We start from the raw sequence: 17,053 nt of genomic DNA on the forward strand, positions 1-17,053 counted from the left end.
ATGAACAAATCCAGAAAAGCGGACGTGGACAGCCTGAGTCAGACTTGTGATTCCAAGGAGGAAGGCGGCATTTCCCTGTTCACCTGGTTGGGAAACCGTAAGAAGGAGATGGGGGAAGATGGTCCTAGGTTCAAGTTGTTCATCTTCTGAGATGCTCCAGCCCTTCGTGTTCTTTGGGAACAAATGTGGTTTCCATTCCCAAGCCCTTCCTTCACTCACCGCCGTGTGAGGAACCAGGAGGAATTCAAGTTTGCTCTGAGGGTGAAAGGAAGGCCCTAATTATGGGGCACTCTCTCCAGGTTAAACAGGCTTGACATGTATTGAACATCTACCCTGGCCAGGCACATCTGAGCACCTGAAATATCGTCCTCGCAGGGAGACACCCATGAAGCTGGTACTGTTATTTCCCTACTTGACACATGAGGGAATTGGAGCACAGAGAGGTTATGTAACCTGCCCAAGGTCACACAGCTGGTGAAGGAATTAAAAGCCATGGAATCAAAGCCATGTCGCTAACCATTATGCATACTGCTTCACTGTGCCCTGGCTCAGTTTATCCTTCAGGTTCATGAAGTGGGCACCACATGCTGTTACAGAAGCTACATTTATAGATCGCCGCCTTCTTTTTAAACAACTGTTTAAGAATGTGACAGCCATTCTTAGTTCTAAAACAGGCCTCAAGCTGGATTTGGCCCACAGGATGAAAGAATCGTCGGCAGCCGTCCGTCTCGAGAGACGATGGTGTAGCTTCTTAAGAGTCTATCTGCACCGCCGAGAATGGCTGTGCAGTCCGACTCGGGAGTGACACGCTATTTGTCTCCTCCCATGTTGAATCGACATCTTGCGATGACACTGGAGTGTCCTCTCCAGTGAAGCTGAAGCTACAGAGCCTGGGCAGGGTGATATGGAGGGTCTGCTGTTGCCCATGCAGCAGACCCCACCCTCTCTTCGCAGCTGAAGGGTCCAAGGGAAAGATGGAGTCAATACAGCTTGGCTTCAGGTGCGCCGCAGGAGTTGCCGGTGTTGACTACAACGTCAAACCGCCTTAGGGACTCCGGCTCCGGATTTTCTGTCGGGGTTTACTCCCTTAGCCTTTCCCCTGGAGAGGTATGCCGCAAGGCAGCGGAGGTTTTTTGGAGTCAGAGTTTTCCTTCTCTGATGTGCCCTGACTGAAAGAATATGCAGCAAACAAAGATGCAAGATAATTTCAAATGGTGTGAAATGCTCCCCAAAAGAAGAAATGGGGAAAAGTGTAGAGGAGGTGGCCAGGGGTGGCCTTACTGACCAGAGCCTCCCTAAGGGGGTGGCATGAAGCTGAAGCTTGAGGGAGGAAAAGGATATGGAGGTCCAAGGGATATAAAGCACTTAGCATGGTGTTAAGTGCTCCTGCTATTATTACTATCATTATTATTTTTGTGATTTGCCATTAGCTGGCTCTGCGACCTTGGGTGAGGCATCTCGCTACTCTTGGGAGGTGAACTGAAAGGCCCTCCCTCCGGCCTGGGCAGTTGCACAGTTCTCAGTGATTTCTAGCATCTGTCTCCTCCTGACTTCCCACTGCCCCTTTGAAATCGGGGATAAAACGAGCCCTCTTTTACATTTTCAATAGAAGATTCATTGTTGGAAGAGGGAAGCTTTTGTGGAGGGACAACCATCATGCCTATTAACATCTATGGAGCCCTTTTAGTTTGCTCAGTGCCAAGTGGGGTTTTATTAGAATGTAGGCACTCCTCTTTTCACACGGGGCTGGAAGCACGCCGCTGGCAAATGCACCGTGGGACCCTCGGCCTCTGGCTCCTGTTGGGGGGAATTGACAAGTGGGCTTATCCCCCACCCCCTAGTAAGTGTCACTACCCTCCCCTGACCCTGGATGGTGAAAGAATGTATTTCCTATTGTCATTTGACAATAGGGCCTCCTCAAGGCCAAGTTCAGCCTGCTGCATAATCAAAGGAATGGTTTCTCTCCTCCTCCCCTCTTTCGTTCACGGAGGAATGTAGGAGTTGGTCTAGCAGCCACCCACATCCTCCAGGCCCGTGTGTGTTCACTGTCTGCTTCCTGCAAGAACCGGCTCTCAGATAAAATAAAGCCTTCCAGTCATATCTTTACACTTGACGTAAGCCCACGGAGGCTTTTCTCGCTACATACATACTGAAGGGGGCTGTCTTGAGGACCTGGGGTACCTCTGAGCCTGGCACTGTGGTGAGGAGGGGCCTTGTAGCTGGCAGCTCATTCCTCTCGGCAGCTGCCCTTTATCCAGCAGGGTGTCCCGTGTTTCTTATCTGCTTCCTTCATTCCTCAATTGCCCATGTAGGTAGGATGTCCAAGAAATCCCAAATCGTCTTCCTGTTGTGCTTGTCTCAGCGGTGTTGTTTGGCAGGAGCAGTTCCTTCTTTTCTGCTCCGATTTCACTATCACGTCTCTAGTCTGGGCTCTCATCGCCTTACAGCATCAACCCCTGCCTCCCCCCTCCCCCCTCCCTCCCCCCTTCTCTCCTCTCCTTCCTGTTCTAGCCGTCTACCTGCCTGCCCACACTGTGTTTTCCCAGGCCTGCCACGTGCCAGGCATGGTGTTAAGTCCTGAGATAAAGCAGTGAGTGAGATCCCTACTAGTGTAGCGTCAAGTCATGACACAAAATCTGATTTAATTACAACAGGGGAAGCTTCTGCCACAGAAAAGTGCAGGGAGCTGCTAGCCCGCGTCACCTGTTTTGGGGAGGTCAGGAAATATCAAAAACAATAAAAATAGCTTCCTAAATCTTGTCGCGTTACTGATGGACTCACTGTATTTTAGAAATGTTTCCATGTACGTATAGGGTTGGGTGGGGGAGCTGCGTAAGCCAGAATTGTGAACATTCACAGATGTGATTACAATCCTGCTGAGGCCCACTGTGGGTCACCCTGTGGAAGTCAGGGTGTGACCCTGGGCTGCCGAGAACAGGACATCTTTTCCCCCTCTGGAGCACTCTATGGCTTCAGCATCCAGAGGAGGGGTTTAACCATTTTCACCTGGGAGAGTGGGAAACAGGTGAGTTAAGGCCGTGGACACATCAGGTTGGAGGGCGCTAAGCAGGCTTCGGAGCTGGCACGTGGGTTGGCAGGCTTCCTTGTTTCCCATGGATACCTCCCCCATCCTAAGGTGTTTTTTCCCCCTTAGAGCCAAGGAGAATTAAATTACCAGCCAACTTGCTCGTGCACAAAGATGAATCCATTGGCAACAGTATTTTTCCTTATTAGATTCCCATTGTTATTTCATGCCTCTTTTACTTATGGATTTCTTTTGAGTAATTGCTCTGTGTCTTGGCCCTGGCACGTCGCCACGGTTTGGATTTGCAATAGGTATGGAGCTTGGGAATCACCAGGGACTGGGCAGGGAGTCTAGCGGTCACTCCCTTGGTGTTACCCCCGTTCTCCTCCAGCGGAGCCTCTTCGTCAGGTCCTGTGCGGTTGAGGGTGCCTTGGGCCAGCGGAAGGCTGTGGGAAGGATTTGGCTTCTGAGCAAGGGCACAAGCAAAGTGTAACCTGGAGTCTTCGAACCCAAGGTTTGGGCAGACGAGGCCTCCAGATAGGGAATCCCCAGTAAAGCTTTCTGTAGCCGTGGCTGGGCAGCTGCTGGAGGATCCAATGAATACTGATTTCACCCACCCATGTGCAGTCATCGATACCCTGTAAACCGGGCGCCCCACTTTTCTTTTTTTTCAAAGGCTCAGGATTCCTAGAGTAAATGAATCTGGCTACATGAAGCAGCCTCCCAAACGCCAGGCTGTGAAAACCTGACGTTTTCTGTCGTCGGGAGGAGGGTGTTTCTGCTATAAAGGAAAGACAGGTTGGGGGTATTTTGAAGCTTTGTTTTGGTTATTGTCAATTCTGCCAACATGTAACATCTGTACTTATTTTCCAAACTCCCCCAATGGCTGATTTGCATCTGTTTAGTTCTCTGAGTAACATTTCATTTCCTGACTTTACAGGTTGCTATAAAATCCATTCGTAAGGACAAAATTAAGGATGAACAAGACATGGTTCACATCAGACGAGAGATTGAGATTATGTCATCCCTCAACCATCCTCATATCATCAGTATTTATGAAGGTCAGTGATTTTTTTTTTTTTTTCTCATCCTTGTATCAGTTACCATTTCTCATACCATGAGGTCTGCCAAGATTTTTAGGTAATTGCCCTTCTGGGCGGGAGCCAAATATTTTTCCTCATGATGCAAAAATAGCCGGGTGTTATCTCTTATTTGGTTACCTTGAATGCAACCAGACACGTAGCACAGCTCACTTTGGTCATAAAATATCTCCTGCGGGTGCCTTCTTCCGGCTTCCCAGTTTCTTGGTGGTTGCTAAGCAACCCACCTTATTGAAAGCCAGTATGTGAGACAGCTGTGGTTTCTGAAAAAATGGCAGTTTGTTGGGTGACCAAGTAACACTGGATACATTGTAAATGTCATTCCCCAAAGCTGATGCTCAGAGAGTGGTGTCATGAGTTACTCAAAGTTAGGCTCTTAGAGTTAGGAATGACCTTGGAGCAGGTCCAGAAAACGTTGAGGAAAAAGACGGATCTGTGGATGCAAATAGACCCAAGTTGTACCTGGTGTTTATAGAAGGGCAGGGAGGGAAAAAACTTACAAAAATGCTCACGCTTCAACTTCTTTGGTCCCTCATGGGAAGAAATGGGGCATATAAATTTCCCACAGCTTCTCATTTTTTAAAATATCCTGGATATGTATGTATTTATTGCGAAATAGTCAAAATACTCATGTCAAAATAAAAATATAATTTCTAACTCCCAGTTTCATAAAAAGCTCTCTGTCCATATTTATATTTTTATCTATTTCTTTATATATGTATATATCTTTATCCAAAGTTAGATTGTACTGCTTATACTGTTTTTTGGCTTGATTGTTTTTCACTTTTTGTATTATGCATCTCTTCCTATGTCAATAAGTATTCCCTACAGGGATATTTAAAATACTTTATAGTGTTCCATTTATGGAAATACCATAATTTATTGATTCTAATTCCTTTTGTCAAACATTTAAGTTGCTTCAAGTTTCTGGTTATTATAAACAGGGCTTTACTGATCCTCCTTGGACATCATTTTTACATTCATTTCTGATTATTTTCTTATGAAAAATTTCTAGACTTGGACTTTCTGAGTCAAAGTGTTTCTTGAGGGTATATATATATATATATATACTTTCTACATTGTTATATAGCTTTATTTTTAAAAATTAATACATGATTGCGGTAAAAATAAGTTCATATATTATACAAAGTTACAAAAATCATAAAACTTATGGAAATCTCAGCATCCCTATATGAGCATTGTTAGTGAACATATTTTTAGGGATTTATTTCTGCATCTGCACACATACAGAGAATATTTTTTAATATATGGTTGAGTCAGAAAAATGAACCTATTTTTAATTTCTGGTCTGATCATGAGAAGTTATATAGGAAGAGCTAAGAGAACACGAAAGGGTAACCCTGAAGTTATTCTGATTTTTAAAATTCTCCTTATTCTGGCTCCTTGCGGTTTTTTTGCTCCTTATCTAGAAGTAAATGTTGATAACATTGTTTATCTTGATTGAAGGGCCATTTTCATTCATTCAGTCATTTATTCATTCCACAGACGTCTCTTGCAGTGATTTTCAAAGTGCAGTCCCTGGATCCACACCATCAATTTAAACTGGGATTGTTAGAAATGCAGGTTCCTGGCCTGCTGAATCAGCATCTCTGGGGGTAGGGCCCAGCCATCTGTGTTTTTACGGTTTTTACAGTTTTTACAGTCTACTGAGTGTCTGCTTCTCATGACACTGTGTGAAACGTGGTTAGAAATTTCTAAAGAGAGACGTGGTATGGATCTCACGCTCAAGAAGTGATGCAAGGTGGGATAAAAGTGTTCTGGAGGTGTGGTGCCGCGGAGGCCTATGGGTTAGAAGTTTTCATGGAGGTGTGTGGCATTTGGGCTGGGTCTTGGAGGGATTCTTTTTTTTTTTTTTCGTTTTTGTTTTTGTTTTTTGAGGAAGAATTGGCCAAAAGTAGAATTTCAGGTTGATAAAACAAATCTGAATTTGTCTGGTGAACGAGGGGATTTTCTGGAAGTTAGAAGTGAGCAGAGATACAAAGTGCAGGATGAGAGTGAGTTTTATGAAATCCTGAGTGTTCTTGCTCCCCTTGGCCCAGTTACTATGGAAACCTGAAGGCGGTAGTGTGTATGGTTGGACTGGGCTGTGTCACAGGCCCTGTGAGCATTTATGTGTTTGGGATGTCTTGACTTAGAGCAGGAGCCTTCGTGTTCTCCCAGCACAAAGTTCTCAGGTTCTTTATTTGAGAGGCATCTGGGGTGACCAGAGTCTTGCTTGGAGAAGCCTGGCTCCTCCACTCCACCTGGGCATCCTACAGGCTAAATGGGGAACAGGGTATCTGTCCACCTCCCAAGGGAGGGCCAGAGATGATCCTTAATGAAAGAACATTCTATTATCAAGGTCAAGCTGGCTTCAGTCTAGTTCCTGCTGGGGACATCAAGACGATGAGAAGCCGTTGCTTAGATGGATAACAGTGAGAATTAAAGTTCTTTGGGTGACTCGAAATCATGTCCCTCCATTCGTATCGAGAAGGCCTCAATTTGTCTCAATGCATGAAACCCCCGGAGCTGGTTTCCGGGAGTCAGGAAAGAGCTTGAGTTCTCACATCAGACAGTCGGCAGTGGCCCAGACATGAGACTGGGCAGAGCGGCAGGCCTGTCGGTGCCTCAGGGACCGCATCTGTAAAACGGGGTGAGTGTCCTACCCCACTCGCAGGGTTGCCGGTCTGATGAAATGAGATGATACAGGTGCTGGTGAGCTCAGAAAGGATGATTATTGTGAAGACAGCGTCATCATCGCAAGTGGTCCTTAAGCTGGGGTCCACTGATGAGGGGGTATTTCACGGGGCTCTGTAAACTCTCCGGAATAGCCTGTCACTACATTGTCCAATGCAAAAGCCACAGCCACAGATGGATATTTAAATTAAAAGTCCTTGAAATGAAAAAACTTAAAAATTCAGTTTTGGAGTCACACTAGCCCCATTTCAGATGCTTGATGGCTACATGTGCCTCGCGGCTGCCCTACCAGACAGTGTAGACACAACATTTTTATCACTGTGGGACAGGAACATGCTGATAAAATGTGGCCAGTGTGTGGGTTATTTTTTTATTGGGGGGATGCATAGCTTTCATCAGACTCTCAGAGGGATTCTTGACTTCAGATAGGTTGGAAAACACCCCCGCTGCCATCAAGTGTTCCGTGACCTGCCGAGAACCATGCAAATAAAAGGTAGTGCTTTTATCCAGACATCTCCCAGGGACTTAACTGCGGTCCTTTTCTCTTTTAATTTCTTAGCGATCTCCAGTTTCTGTTCTGTTCTCTTGCTCTTCTCCCAGCCAAGTTCTGTTTCTCTCACATCCACTGAGTAACTGTGGAGGGGGTGAGGGGCAGGGGAGATGGCCCGGGCACTGTCCCAGCTGTGTAAGAGGTGACTAACTATGACCCCACAGGCTTCAGGCTTTATGGCTTTATCTGCTTCGCTGCCCAGGACCCAAGATCCCATTCTGAGAGTGAAGTTAGACATCCCAAGGTCAGCAGGCCAGGTGTCCCATGTGGCAGTTGTGGCAACTGAGGCTCTGGATGGTGAATGACTTGCTGGGTGTATGAGTTTGCCAGGGCTGCCACAGCAAGTACCACAGGCTGGGGGGCTTAAACACCAGACATTTGTTGTCTCACAATTCTGGAGGCTAGATGTCCAAGTTCAAGGCGTCAGCAGGTTGGTGGCTCCTGAGGCCTCCTTCCTTGACTGGTAGATGCCGTCTTCTCCCTGTGTCCTCACATCATCGTCCCTCTGAATGTGTCTGTGTCCAAATTTCCCCCTTTTATAAGGACAGCAGCCACATTGGATTAACACCTACCCGAATGACCTCATGTAACCTCAGTTCTCCTGTTGAAGACCCTGCATCCACCTAGGGTCACATTCTGAGGTATTGGGAGTTAGGGCTTTAATATGTGAATTTGGGAGGACCCAGTTCAGCTCATAACACTGGTGTCATGGCTAGTTGGGCCCAAATCCAGTACACTCCTAAGGCAAGGGTTATCTACACAGCAGTCCATAGAAATAAGTTATTTTTGTGTTGTTCATAATACCTGCAGGTTCATAAAATCTGCCACCTTGCTGAATCCACACTGCTGTTCACCCAATCTCAAACATAATTCCTTTCACATGTTTCTATCACAAACCAGATCCTGGGGTTGCTCTCCTATTTACCATGAGGTAAGGTGATTAACCTGCAAATCTGCCAGCTCTGTCAACACACACTGTAACTGGCTTCTAAGGCTCAGTCAAATGAAAGGGGAGGAAATACATCTTCCAGCCTGTGATGCGAAGGTAACCTAATCGTAACCTAATCAGAGAGAGAAAAGGAAGAAATCTCTGGCACCATCTCTGAGCTGCACCCCTGTTTCCAGTCAAAGGAATTCCATTCTCTCAGCAGGGAGGTGATTGACAAGATGGAAAGAGCAGCTGAAAAGGAAGTGCCCACCAGAGCTTTCAACTTGGTTGCGGAGGATGGAAGAGATAAAAACAGGTTTTGCCTGAGGTTCTGATTTCAGAATCTGAGGTCAAACATCAAAGGCCTGTTGGTTCACCCCCGCTCCCCGTTTCCCCTTTGAAAGCCTAGGAGACCCAGTCTGCCCAACCACGGAACGAACATCTTGCCATAATTTAGGGAACCTGAGCACCCCATCTGGTAACAGTCCCGCAGGTAAAAGGGAGAAGGTGAGGGAGTGGGGCAGATTGGGCCTAGGCCTTCCCTGTTCGGCCCTTGGCTTTTGTTTCTGGAGACCCCCCTTCCTGGCCCTACAAGATGAGATCTCTTTAAGGCCCTGTGCACTGATATGCTGGAACGGGCCAATTCCTTCCTCATGGCTCCTTCCTTAGGTAAGGATGAGCCTGGCTTTCTGGGACAAAGTAGGAAGCCCACGTGGCATTTGTCAGCGGTGATCTTTTGCCTTTGGAAGAGTTTCTCCAACTAAAAATAACAAACATAAGCGTGTGGGTCTCACGCCCTATGAACCTTAAACCTGCTGTCTGTGAGAAGATTTAAAAGAGTTTATATTCTAGAAAATTCTCCAAATTCCTACCATTAAGACACTCAGGATGAATTTACTATTAGTTAAAAGCTAGTCTATTCTTCTTCCTAGGAGTACATGGTACAATATGCTTCTTCAAGCTACCTGTGCCTCCTGAGATTCTGATAGATCTTTCTGGAAAGGGATAGTGTTTTGGCCTCTTGGTGAAAATCACTGCTCAGACATCCAGCCAGAAATGCAGAGGAGAAACCAAGAGGCTGGACCTGTGGACAAGCCCACAGCCTTTGGTCTGTGTCGTTCAGTGCGGGCTTGTAGGACAGGGCATTCCACTTCCTGCCTTCTCCTCCCCCGACTCTTATGGCCACGGGCAGTGGGGCTGGTGTTTCCGCAGGACCCAGCAGAAGTCCAGGAGTCAGAAACGGTTGCTGCTCCTGAAAATACAACCCCTGAGAACGGCAGGACCCTGATACACTGCTTACGAATGCATTTGAACCGCTGTTCTCAGAGGTTGGTCCAGGACTAGCTGCATGAGCATCACCTAGCCCCACCCAAATCTACTGAATCCAAAACCCTGGGGTGGGGGGGCCCAGTGGGCCCAAGCACTCTCAAGTTTGAGAGCTACCGTGTTAGAGAAACCGCTGCGCAGGAGGTCAGAAACCAAAGCAGGGCTGCATTGCTAGCATCAATTATTTGGAAATACCTACAGTGGAAAGTGTTTTCATTTTCTTCTCAGGCTCAAGTGTCCTCATAGAGGTTTCTTAGGCAGCAAGAAAATCCTGATGTAGGCTGTTTAAAAAGCAGGCATCAACCCTGGCTGGTGTGGCTCAGTTGGTTAAAATGTCATCCTGTTGACCAAAGAAAGGGTCGTGGGTTTGATTCCTGGTCAGGGCACATACCCAGGTGGCGGATTTGATCCCCAGTTGGGGCATGTATAGGAGGCATCCGATCAATGTTTTTCTTGTACATTGATGTCTCTCTCTCTCTCTCTCTCTCTTTCTTTCTCTCTCTCCCTTCCTCTCTCTCTGAAAGCAATGAAAAAATGTCCTCAGGTGAGGATAATAAAAAAAAAGGCAGGGATTAGCTGAATTGGTCAAACAAGGTCTCTCGGTCATTAATACTATGTACTATTCTCATTTATTCATTCACCTATTTAGTCATTTATACAGTCAATCATTCATTCCTTTTACACAATTTATTTAATACTTATGTTCCAGGTACTTGTTTAATAGAGTGAGTATATATTGATTGTCCAAATAGGCTTAGATTTGAATAAACCAATTGCTCCACCAATTGCTACTTAACCCCTCTGAGGCTCAGTCCTCTTATCTGTCTGTATGCAGCCAATAGCTTGCTTCTTTGTACATAAGATTGTGAAGACTAACTTAGATAATGTGTAAAATAGCTAAGCTCAGTGCTAGATACATGGTCAGTAAATGATACGGATTCTTCCCCATGTGATTGAGCTTCAGGGATCCGAGAGATCCTTTCTGGCTGGAGTAGAAACTTCTATTGGAAGGTGGTGGAAGGAAAGGTGGAGACCAGATTGCCTAAATCAGTGATTTTGAACACTGGTTGCACATTAGACTCCCATGGGGTGTTTGTAAAAAAATGCTGATGCCTCTGCCTCACCCCTAGGGATTTACTTTTAACTGACCAGGCTGAGAAATACGGACTTCGTCCTACAACTAAGGGGAAATGAGAGCCTGGCTGTAGAAACTCATCTTGGTCTGATCATTTGTCATCAGTGAATGCCAGAAGAGAACGTGTGTCTGGCAGCAGTCACCAGTGAGCAGCAAGCGATACCTTTGGGCTTGGGTTTACTTGCCTAGCCATTTGGTTGCTGCCCTCATCAGGGACTCAGAGCCCCATGAAACAGTTTGTTGAACTTGGCAAAGTGGCGTATTATGCTTGTGTTTACTCTTTTGAACCCATGGCGAATTGCTGAGCCTTTTAAAACACTGCCTTTGCTGCCAGATTCACAAGTTCCACATGAAGACTCTGCAGACTGGATCCAAATGAAGGACTCGCCCCTGTTAATAACATAGCACCAGAGAGTTGTCTTCACTTTTAATCATATCAACCAGTTCTTGAGCTCTGAGTCTGTCCAGCCACGTTTCTAATGAGTTTCCTATTAAGTTAGCTATTTGACCTTCAAATGTATTATTTTCATTGTTTTCTTTTGATTACACCCAAGTCATTTTTTTCCTGAAGACTGGAGATTAGAAATAAAACAACTGAAAACGAATGCTACTCCCTGGTTGTCCTGCCTCACCCTCTTGGGTTTCCTGGAATTCAGTATTTCCAAGTGCCTCAAATAATACCACTTGGGCTTGAAGCTAATTTTTAAAGGAAAAAAAAAATGGAATTGTGTTTTTGTTTAATGTAAGGTCTTTGGGAATTAACTGGGGTGGCTCTGTGAGCTTGCACTAGGTAGCCAACAGCATGCATTTAGGAAGAAGGCTCATACGAGTGTGGAAGAGGTCCCTTCCGCCACTGTGATTTCTAGCAGTAGGCATGGGTCTGAGATTGAGATCCGTGCTTTGGAACACTGCTGGGGACTGAGGAGTGGACCCGCGTTAGGAGATCTAGGCTTGCTTGCCCCTCAGGCTTTGCCGTCTTTGAGTATTAGTTTCCTGTCTCCTCCATTCTCTCACCCCACCCCAGTCTTCAAGGGCACATATGTAATCTCAGGTGCGGATTCTGCCATTACAGATCCTTAATAATTTTGGATTTAATCCAGGCATGTCTCTGTCTTTTGTTCTTTCTTACACTAATACTTGCCGCCTAGCAGTCTAGCAGGCTTACACTTACGGGTAGGCTTACTCTTGCGTGCTATGATAGTCTTTACAATAAGGACAGTCTGGGTTTCAACAAATGAAGAAACTGAGCCACAAAAAGGTTAGGTAACTTGCTAAAGTCACTCAGTTGGTCAATGGCAGAGCCTGGATTTGAGCCCAGGTAGCCTGGCCCTGGGAGTCAGGCTTTGTCTTGCCCAATGAGGTAGACTGGAATTTAGAGTTGACAAGATGAGCTGTACATTGTGGGTCCATGGATACCCCTTTGTTTCTTGTGGCTCACGGCTGCCGGGGTTGAGGTGACGCACAGCCAGGGCACTGTGCCGGGACCCAACTGGAGGTCCCAGTCCCTGCTGAGGCCCCCAGTGCCCGACTCCCTCTGGCATGTGCCCACCCATAAGCCTGTCCTCAGGAAGGGCATTTCCTGCTGGCTGGTGACTGTGCACAAAGTTGCCCACTGTTCAGGCGCCTCCCCTGTGTCTTCTCCAACGAGGTCTGCATCCCGGCCTTGGAAAGGGGCCCCCTTTCTAGGGTTCCCTTAACCTTGGGCCGCTCCCTCAACCCTAGGGGATTCTTAAAACTCTTTTCATGTCACTGCCCTAGTAGGTAATAATTCTTTATATTAAACTTCCCACTTAAAAAAAAAAAGCAGAGATATGATAACCGTTGGCCTGGCTTTTCCACTCTGACTGATGGTAAGGGTGGGATGAGCCCTGTAGCAAAGCCCCCTGTGGGGAGGGGAAGACTAAGGCTGTTTTCCCAGAGGGACAGATTTCTGTCCCGTTCATTGTGTGAATTGGGGGAGCATGCTTTTTTCAGAAGTTCACCGTATCGAGTAAAAGAGCTACTGCCTGGGATGGTTCTGAGATGTTCCGATCAATTGTCACTACTCTCTCAGATTCAGGATTGTGTGAGTGTGTGTGTGTGCGCGTGTGTGACAAAAAGACTAAGACAGAGCAATAGAGAAAATGATCAGAGAGGCCGTGGGTGTGGCTGATGAGTGTGGCTGACAGAGCCCCTCCCCTCAAAGCCCAGGGATGGCTGTGGGAAGAGGGTGGAGTCCAATGGCTGGTCCAACATGGTACCTTCGATCTTCTCTCCCAGGCAGCTCCTCTCTCTTCCTGCCATGGCTGTCCTCTGTCCACCTAGGATGTGATATTGGGCCCCCAAATAGAACTGATGGTCTTAGCAGGAGTGAAATGTTCTTGGCAAGTCTTTTGCACCCCTGTTTTCTGCAGGTCACTTATACACTTTCTTACCATTTCTTCTGACTTCTGGGTAGTCCACTCTGGCAGTGGGTGGCCTGGTTGGCGATGGTTCTTGAACATGTCAACCAACATCTAGAGAGTTTTAGTTTAAGCCTTTCACTGTCCAAACCAGGAAAGACATTGTCTCCACTTTGACCAGCTCATTGACTATGGGGAGCTGCCAGTACAGTTGAATTTTCTTGCTCTCACTGACCTGGGATTTTGGACTTAAGGGACCAGGGGACCATTTTGTGAGCCCATGAGGTGTTTAAAACTTAGGTCTGGGGAGGAAACTCTTAAGAGTGAATCGTGTTGACTAAATGATGTAAATAGGTAGGTGGCGGGCAACTCTTGCAAAGGGAAGATCGCTCCATTTCTGAAATGCAAAGTAAGTGATTTTCTGTGAGGATTCGACTGACCTTTAATAAAAAATCACTGCCGAGGAATGGAATGGTACTTCTGTCTGAGGTTTTGAGAAAGTAATAAAAATGCTACATGTGGGGAGGCCACGCCATGGAAGGAGCAGCAGCTTCCTGGAACTAATTTGGGAGATGGAGTTGATGGAAGGCAAAGGCATGAAGAGAATTCAGACTAGTCCACTCTAGGCCCTTGGCCTCTTTGCTTAAAACCAACAAGCTAATTTTTCTCTCTTGAGGTTACATGTGAACCAGAAAGATATCCTCCTCTTTTATAACCTGCTCTTCACCAGGTCTTGTAAGTTGATTCTCACCCTCTCTCTTCCTTCCCAAGCCCATTGTCTTTCTAAATGGCCTCCTAGATTTGGCTCTAGAATGGCAAGTGGCTGGTTAAAATCTCAAGATCACCTTACTCATCAATCAGCCCTTCTCCCAGGCCAGAGCATTTTATAATACCCATAGTCCCAAGTTATACAGTTGTGTTACTAACCCCAAGGGCAGCAGGAGGGAATCGTTAGGAGTCGGGTAATTAGCGTGGTTGTGAAGGCCAGACAAATCAGGAGGCAGAACTGGGCTGTCACACTGAACATCCGATGAGATTCAGAATTAATTTGGAGAAGTCGCTGTTGCTATAGCAACCAATCCCCACTCTCCTTTGAAATGGAAAATAAACAGAAAACAAAAATAATTCAAGTTGGTGTCTGCAAAGAAGGCCCTTCTGTAAGAAGTAGAAGATGAAGACAGTTTAGATATTTTGGGATGAACTGAAACAATGGTAAAACCCTCTCATTTGTCATGGGTCAGTTCCACGCCTCTTTTCTCTAGAAATCTTTTCAGGCTCATTCAAGTCCCCCTGCCCATCTTTCTGATCATCTAGGTATTTAACGTCTGTATGGTACTGGCAAGCAATTGATTATTTGTTAAGTTCTAGTTTTATTCAACTGGATAGCAACTCTGGAGGACAAACACTGTGTCTTAACGCTGTGTCTGCATCCCCTTTAACACACAGCAATGTGCTCAGATAAATGCTTCAGACAGACTGATAAAAGAGCATTCTTAGGAAAGATAGTGATGTTGGTTTTCTTTAATGAAGCAGGATCTTTATTGAGTGTTATGTAAGGAGAGTAGGTGGATGATGGAGGAAGGTCATGGGGAGTTGTGGCAAGAATGTAAGTTTCTGAGTAACACAAATTTGGGATCCAATCCAGTAAGGATCTGCCCAACAGAAATGCATACAGATGTGAATCAAAAGTCGCATATACGAATGTTCTCAGCAACACTGCTCATAATGACCCTCACTTGGAAACAGGGCCAAGGTCTCTCAGTGGTAGAATGGATAACATTCACAACGTGGAGAACTCGATAGCAGTGAGGGTCAATAAACTTTGGCAACATGGAACAACATGGATTATTCTTACAAATATAATATTGAGCTAATGAAGCCAGACACAGAAGACAATGTACTGCATGATTCCATTTTTAGAAAACTTGAAATGCCAAACTAATCTATGATATTGGCTTATGTTTATGATATTCATGGCGTGTGTGTGTGTGTGTGTGTGTGTGTGTTTGGGGAGATGGGTAGTGACAGAAAGAGGACATGGGCCGTGCTTGTAGGGTGCTGGCCACTTTGTTATTTGACCTGAATGCTGGCTCCCTGTTTCTGAAGCAGGAACCCTATTACTACGTATCTCATAGGAGTGTTAGTATTAAATGTGACAATCCATGGCATTCAGTAATTGTTCAATAAATGTTAACGATGGTCATGAATCAGGCTTCCAGGGAGGAGCAGTCACTGTCTGGGGAGGCTCTTGGGGAGAAGTGAGCCCTGGACTCTCTTAGGTCCAGGGTGCCTGATGCCACCCTGTCCTTTGTTCCATGTATCTATTGTTACGGGCCATATGTACCTGACTCTTCTGCAGAGTTCCGTGCTGCATTCATGGCCTGCTGCTGCTTCCTCTTCTCTTAATCGCCGGCACCTGCCAATGGCTGGGTCGTTCTGTTCACGGTGCTCCCGCGTCTGCCCTCACTCACTCCCCCTTCTCCTGGGCCAGTCTTTCCTCCACTTCTCAGCCTCCTAAAGACTCCCTTTAGTATCCCCACTGCCATCCATATAGGGGTGTTTCGTAAACATTTGCTGTTGTACTCAAAGCCCAGATCTGCACTGAATGGATGTGGCCCCAGGGCTGTGGGCTGACTCCAGCTGAGCTAAGTTTCTATTCAGGGCTTTCATTTTCCTGGTAGGCCTGGCATGTCAAGGGCCATAGTTTTCCTTACCACTCTGGAGCCACCAGGCTTCTGGGTAAAACTGTCTGGCCAAGAGACACAGGCTTTCATTTTTCAGAAAGGAAACCCTTCCCAACTGGTGGAAAATAAGCTTTTGCTTAGTGACTAATAACATAAACACAGACAAGATTTCTGGGCTTATAAATAACCAGTTGTAAAAGTGCCCAAGGGAAGCAGCCCTTTTTGCCACAGAATGGCCAAGAGCAGTCTTGTCACCTCGCTGATAGTGACCTGACTGTGGGCAAGGGGCCCCGGGCCCATGGTGGGGAAGCAGTCATTCTTCAGAACAGATTCCCAAGGCTTTGCTCTCATACATTATAAATCCTGGGCTGTTCTGGAAAAATAGTCGTTGATTTCTCAGGTTCTTTCTGTTTGAAAATCCCGTGGTTCTGTGGCAGCTGCAACATGTTTTAAAGTGCGATGCTGGCGGGGGGAGGCAAGCCTTAGGGTTTTGTTTTGCCAGAGCTGTCTGCGAGGCAGATGAAGTAATTATGAGACTAGCTTCCATTTACTGAGCACTGGCCGAGGCACTGTGCTGAGGACACTGGACCCAGGAGCTCACTGAATGCCCCGTAACTGTGGACGGAATTGCTAGCCTCACTCGACTGATGAGGAGACTGAGGCTCAGGGGGGTTAATGCATGGGAATAATAGTCCAGTGGCTAAGAGCATGGAGTGTGCATCAGACCATGGGCTCGGGCCTGGCTCTGCCTCCATGAACTGTGTGGCCATGGCAGTTATTGATCTTGCTGTGGCCAGGCTTTCTTGTCTGTTGAATAGGGATACTCGTAGGATCAAAGCCATAGGACGTAATTCATGCAAAATGCTATTAGCACAGTACCTGCACACAGTGGGCCTTCAGAAATGCTGCTTTTATTAGGAAGGCCTCAAGAAGCTTCACGTATGGACACCACATGGCCTTTTGGATGAATCATTGATGCTTCAAGTCTAGAACTGTTGTTTGTCTAGACTTACAAGCAGGGCCTCGACCGTGAGACTCCAGCTGCTTCCGGCGGGAGGGGTGAGAGTGGGGTTCTAGAGCCAGGCCTGGCCATGTGGACATTTCTCTAACCTGGCTGCCCACCAGCCCCGCCGGCAACAGTGAGGGGCCAGTTTTGTCACTCGGATAGCATCTCATTCATCCAGTGTTCCCCACCCTGGATCCTGGCTAGTTCCTCTGGATTTCAAT

At 46.5% G+C, this 17,053-nt stretch overlaps 1 protein-coding gene across 1 annotated transcript in view; it reads left to right on the forward strand.

Moving 5' to 3' along the window:
- Window positions 1–17,053, forward strand: part of NUAK1 (NUAK family kinase 1) — a 68,086-nt gene that overhangs the window by 28,222 nt on the left and 22,811 nt on the right. Inside the window, exon 2 of the mRNA XM_090272575.1 lies at window positions 3,966–4,086. Coding sequence (XP_090128701.1) covers window positions 3,966–4,086 — 121 coding nt within the window. The remainder of the gene's footprint in view (window positions 1–3,965; window positions 4,087–17,053) is intronic.

This window comes from Furipterus horrens, unplaced genomic scaffold, assembly GCF_987537825.1.
Source record: "Furipterus horrens unplaced genomic scaffold, mFurHor1.1.pri manual_scaffold_4, whole genome shotgun sequence".
Lineage (NCBI taxonomy): Eukaryota > Metazoa > Chordata > Mammalia > Chiroptera > Furipteridae > Furipterus > Furipterus horrens.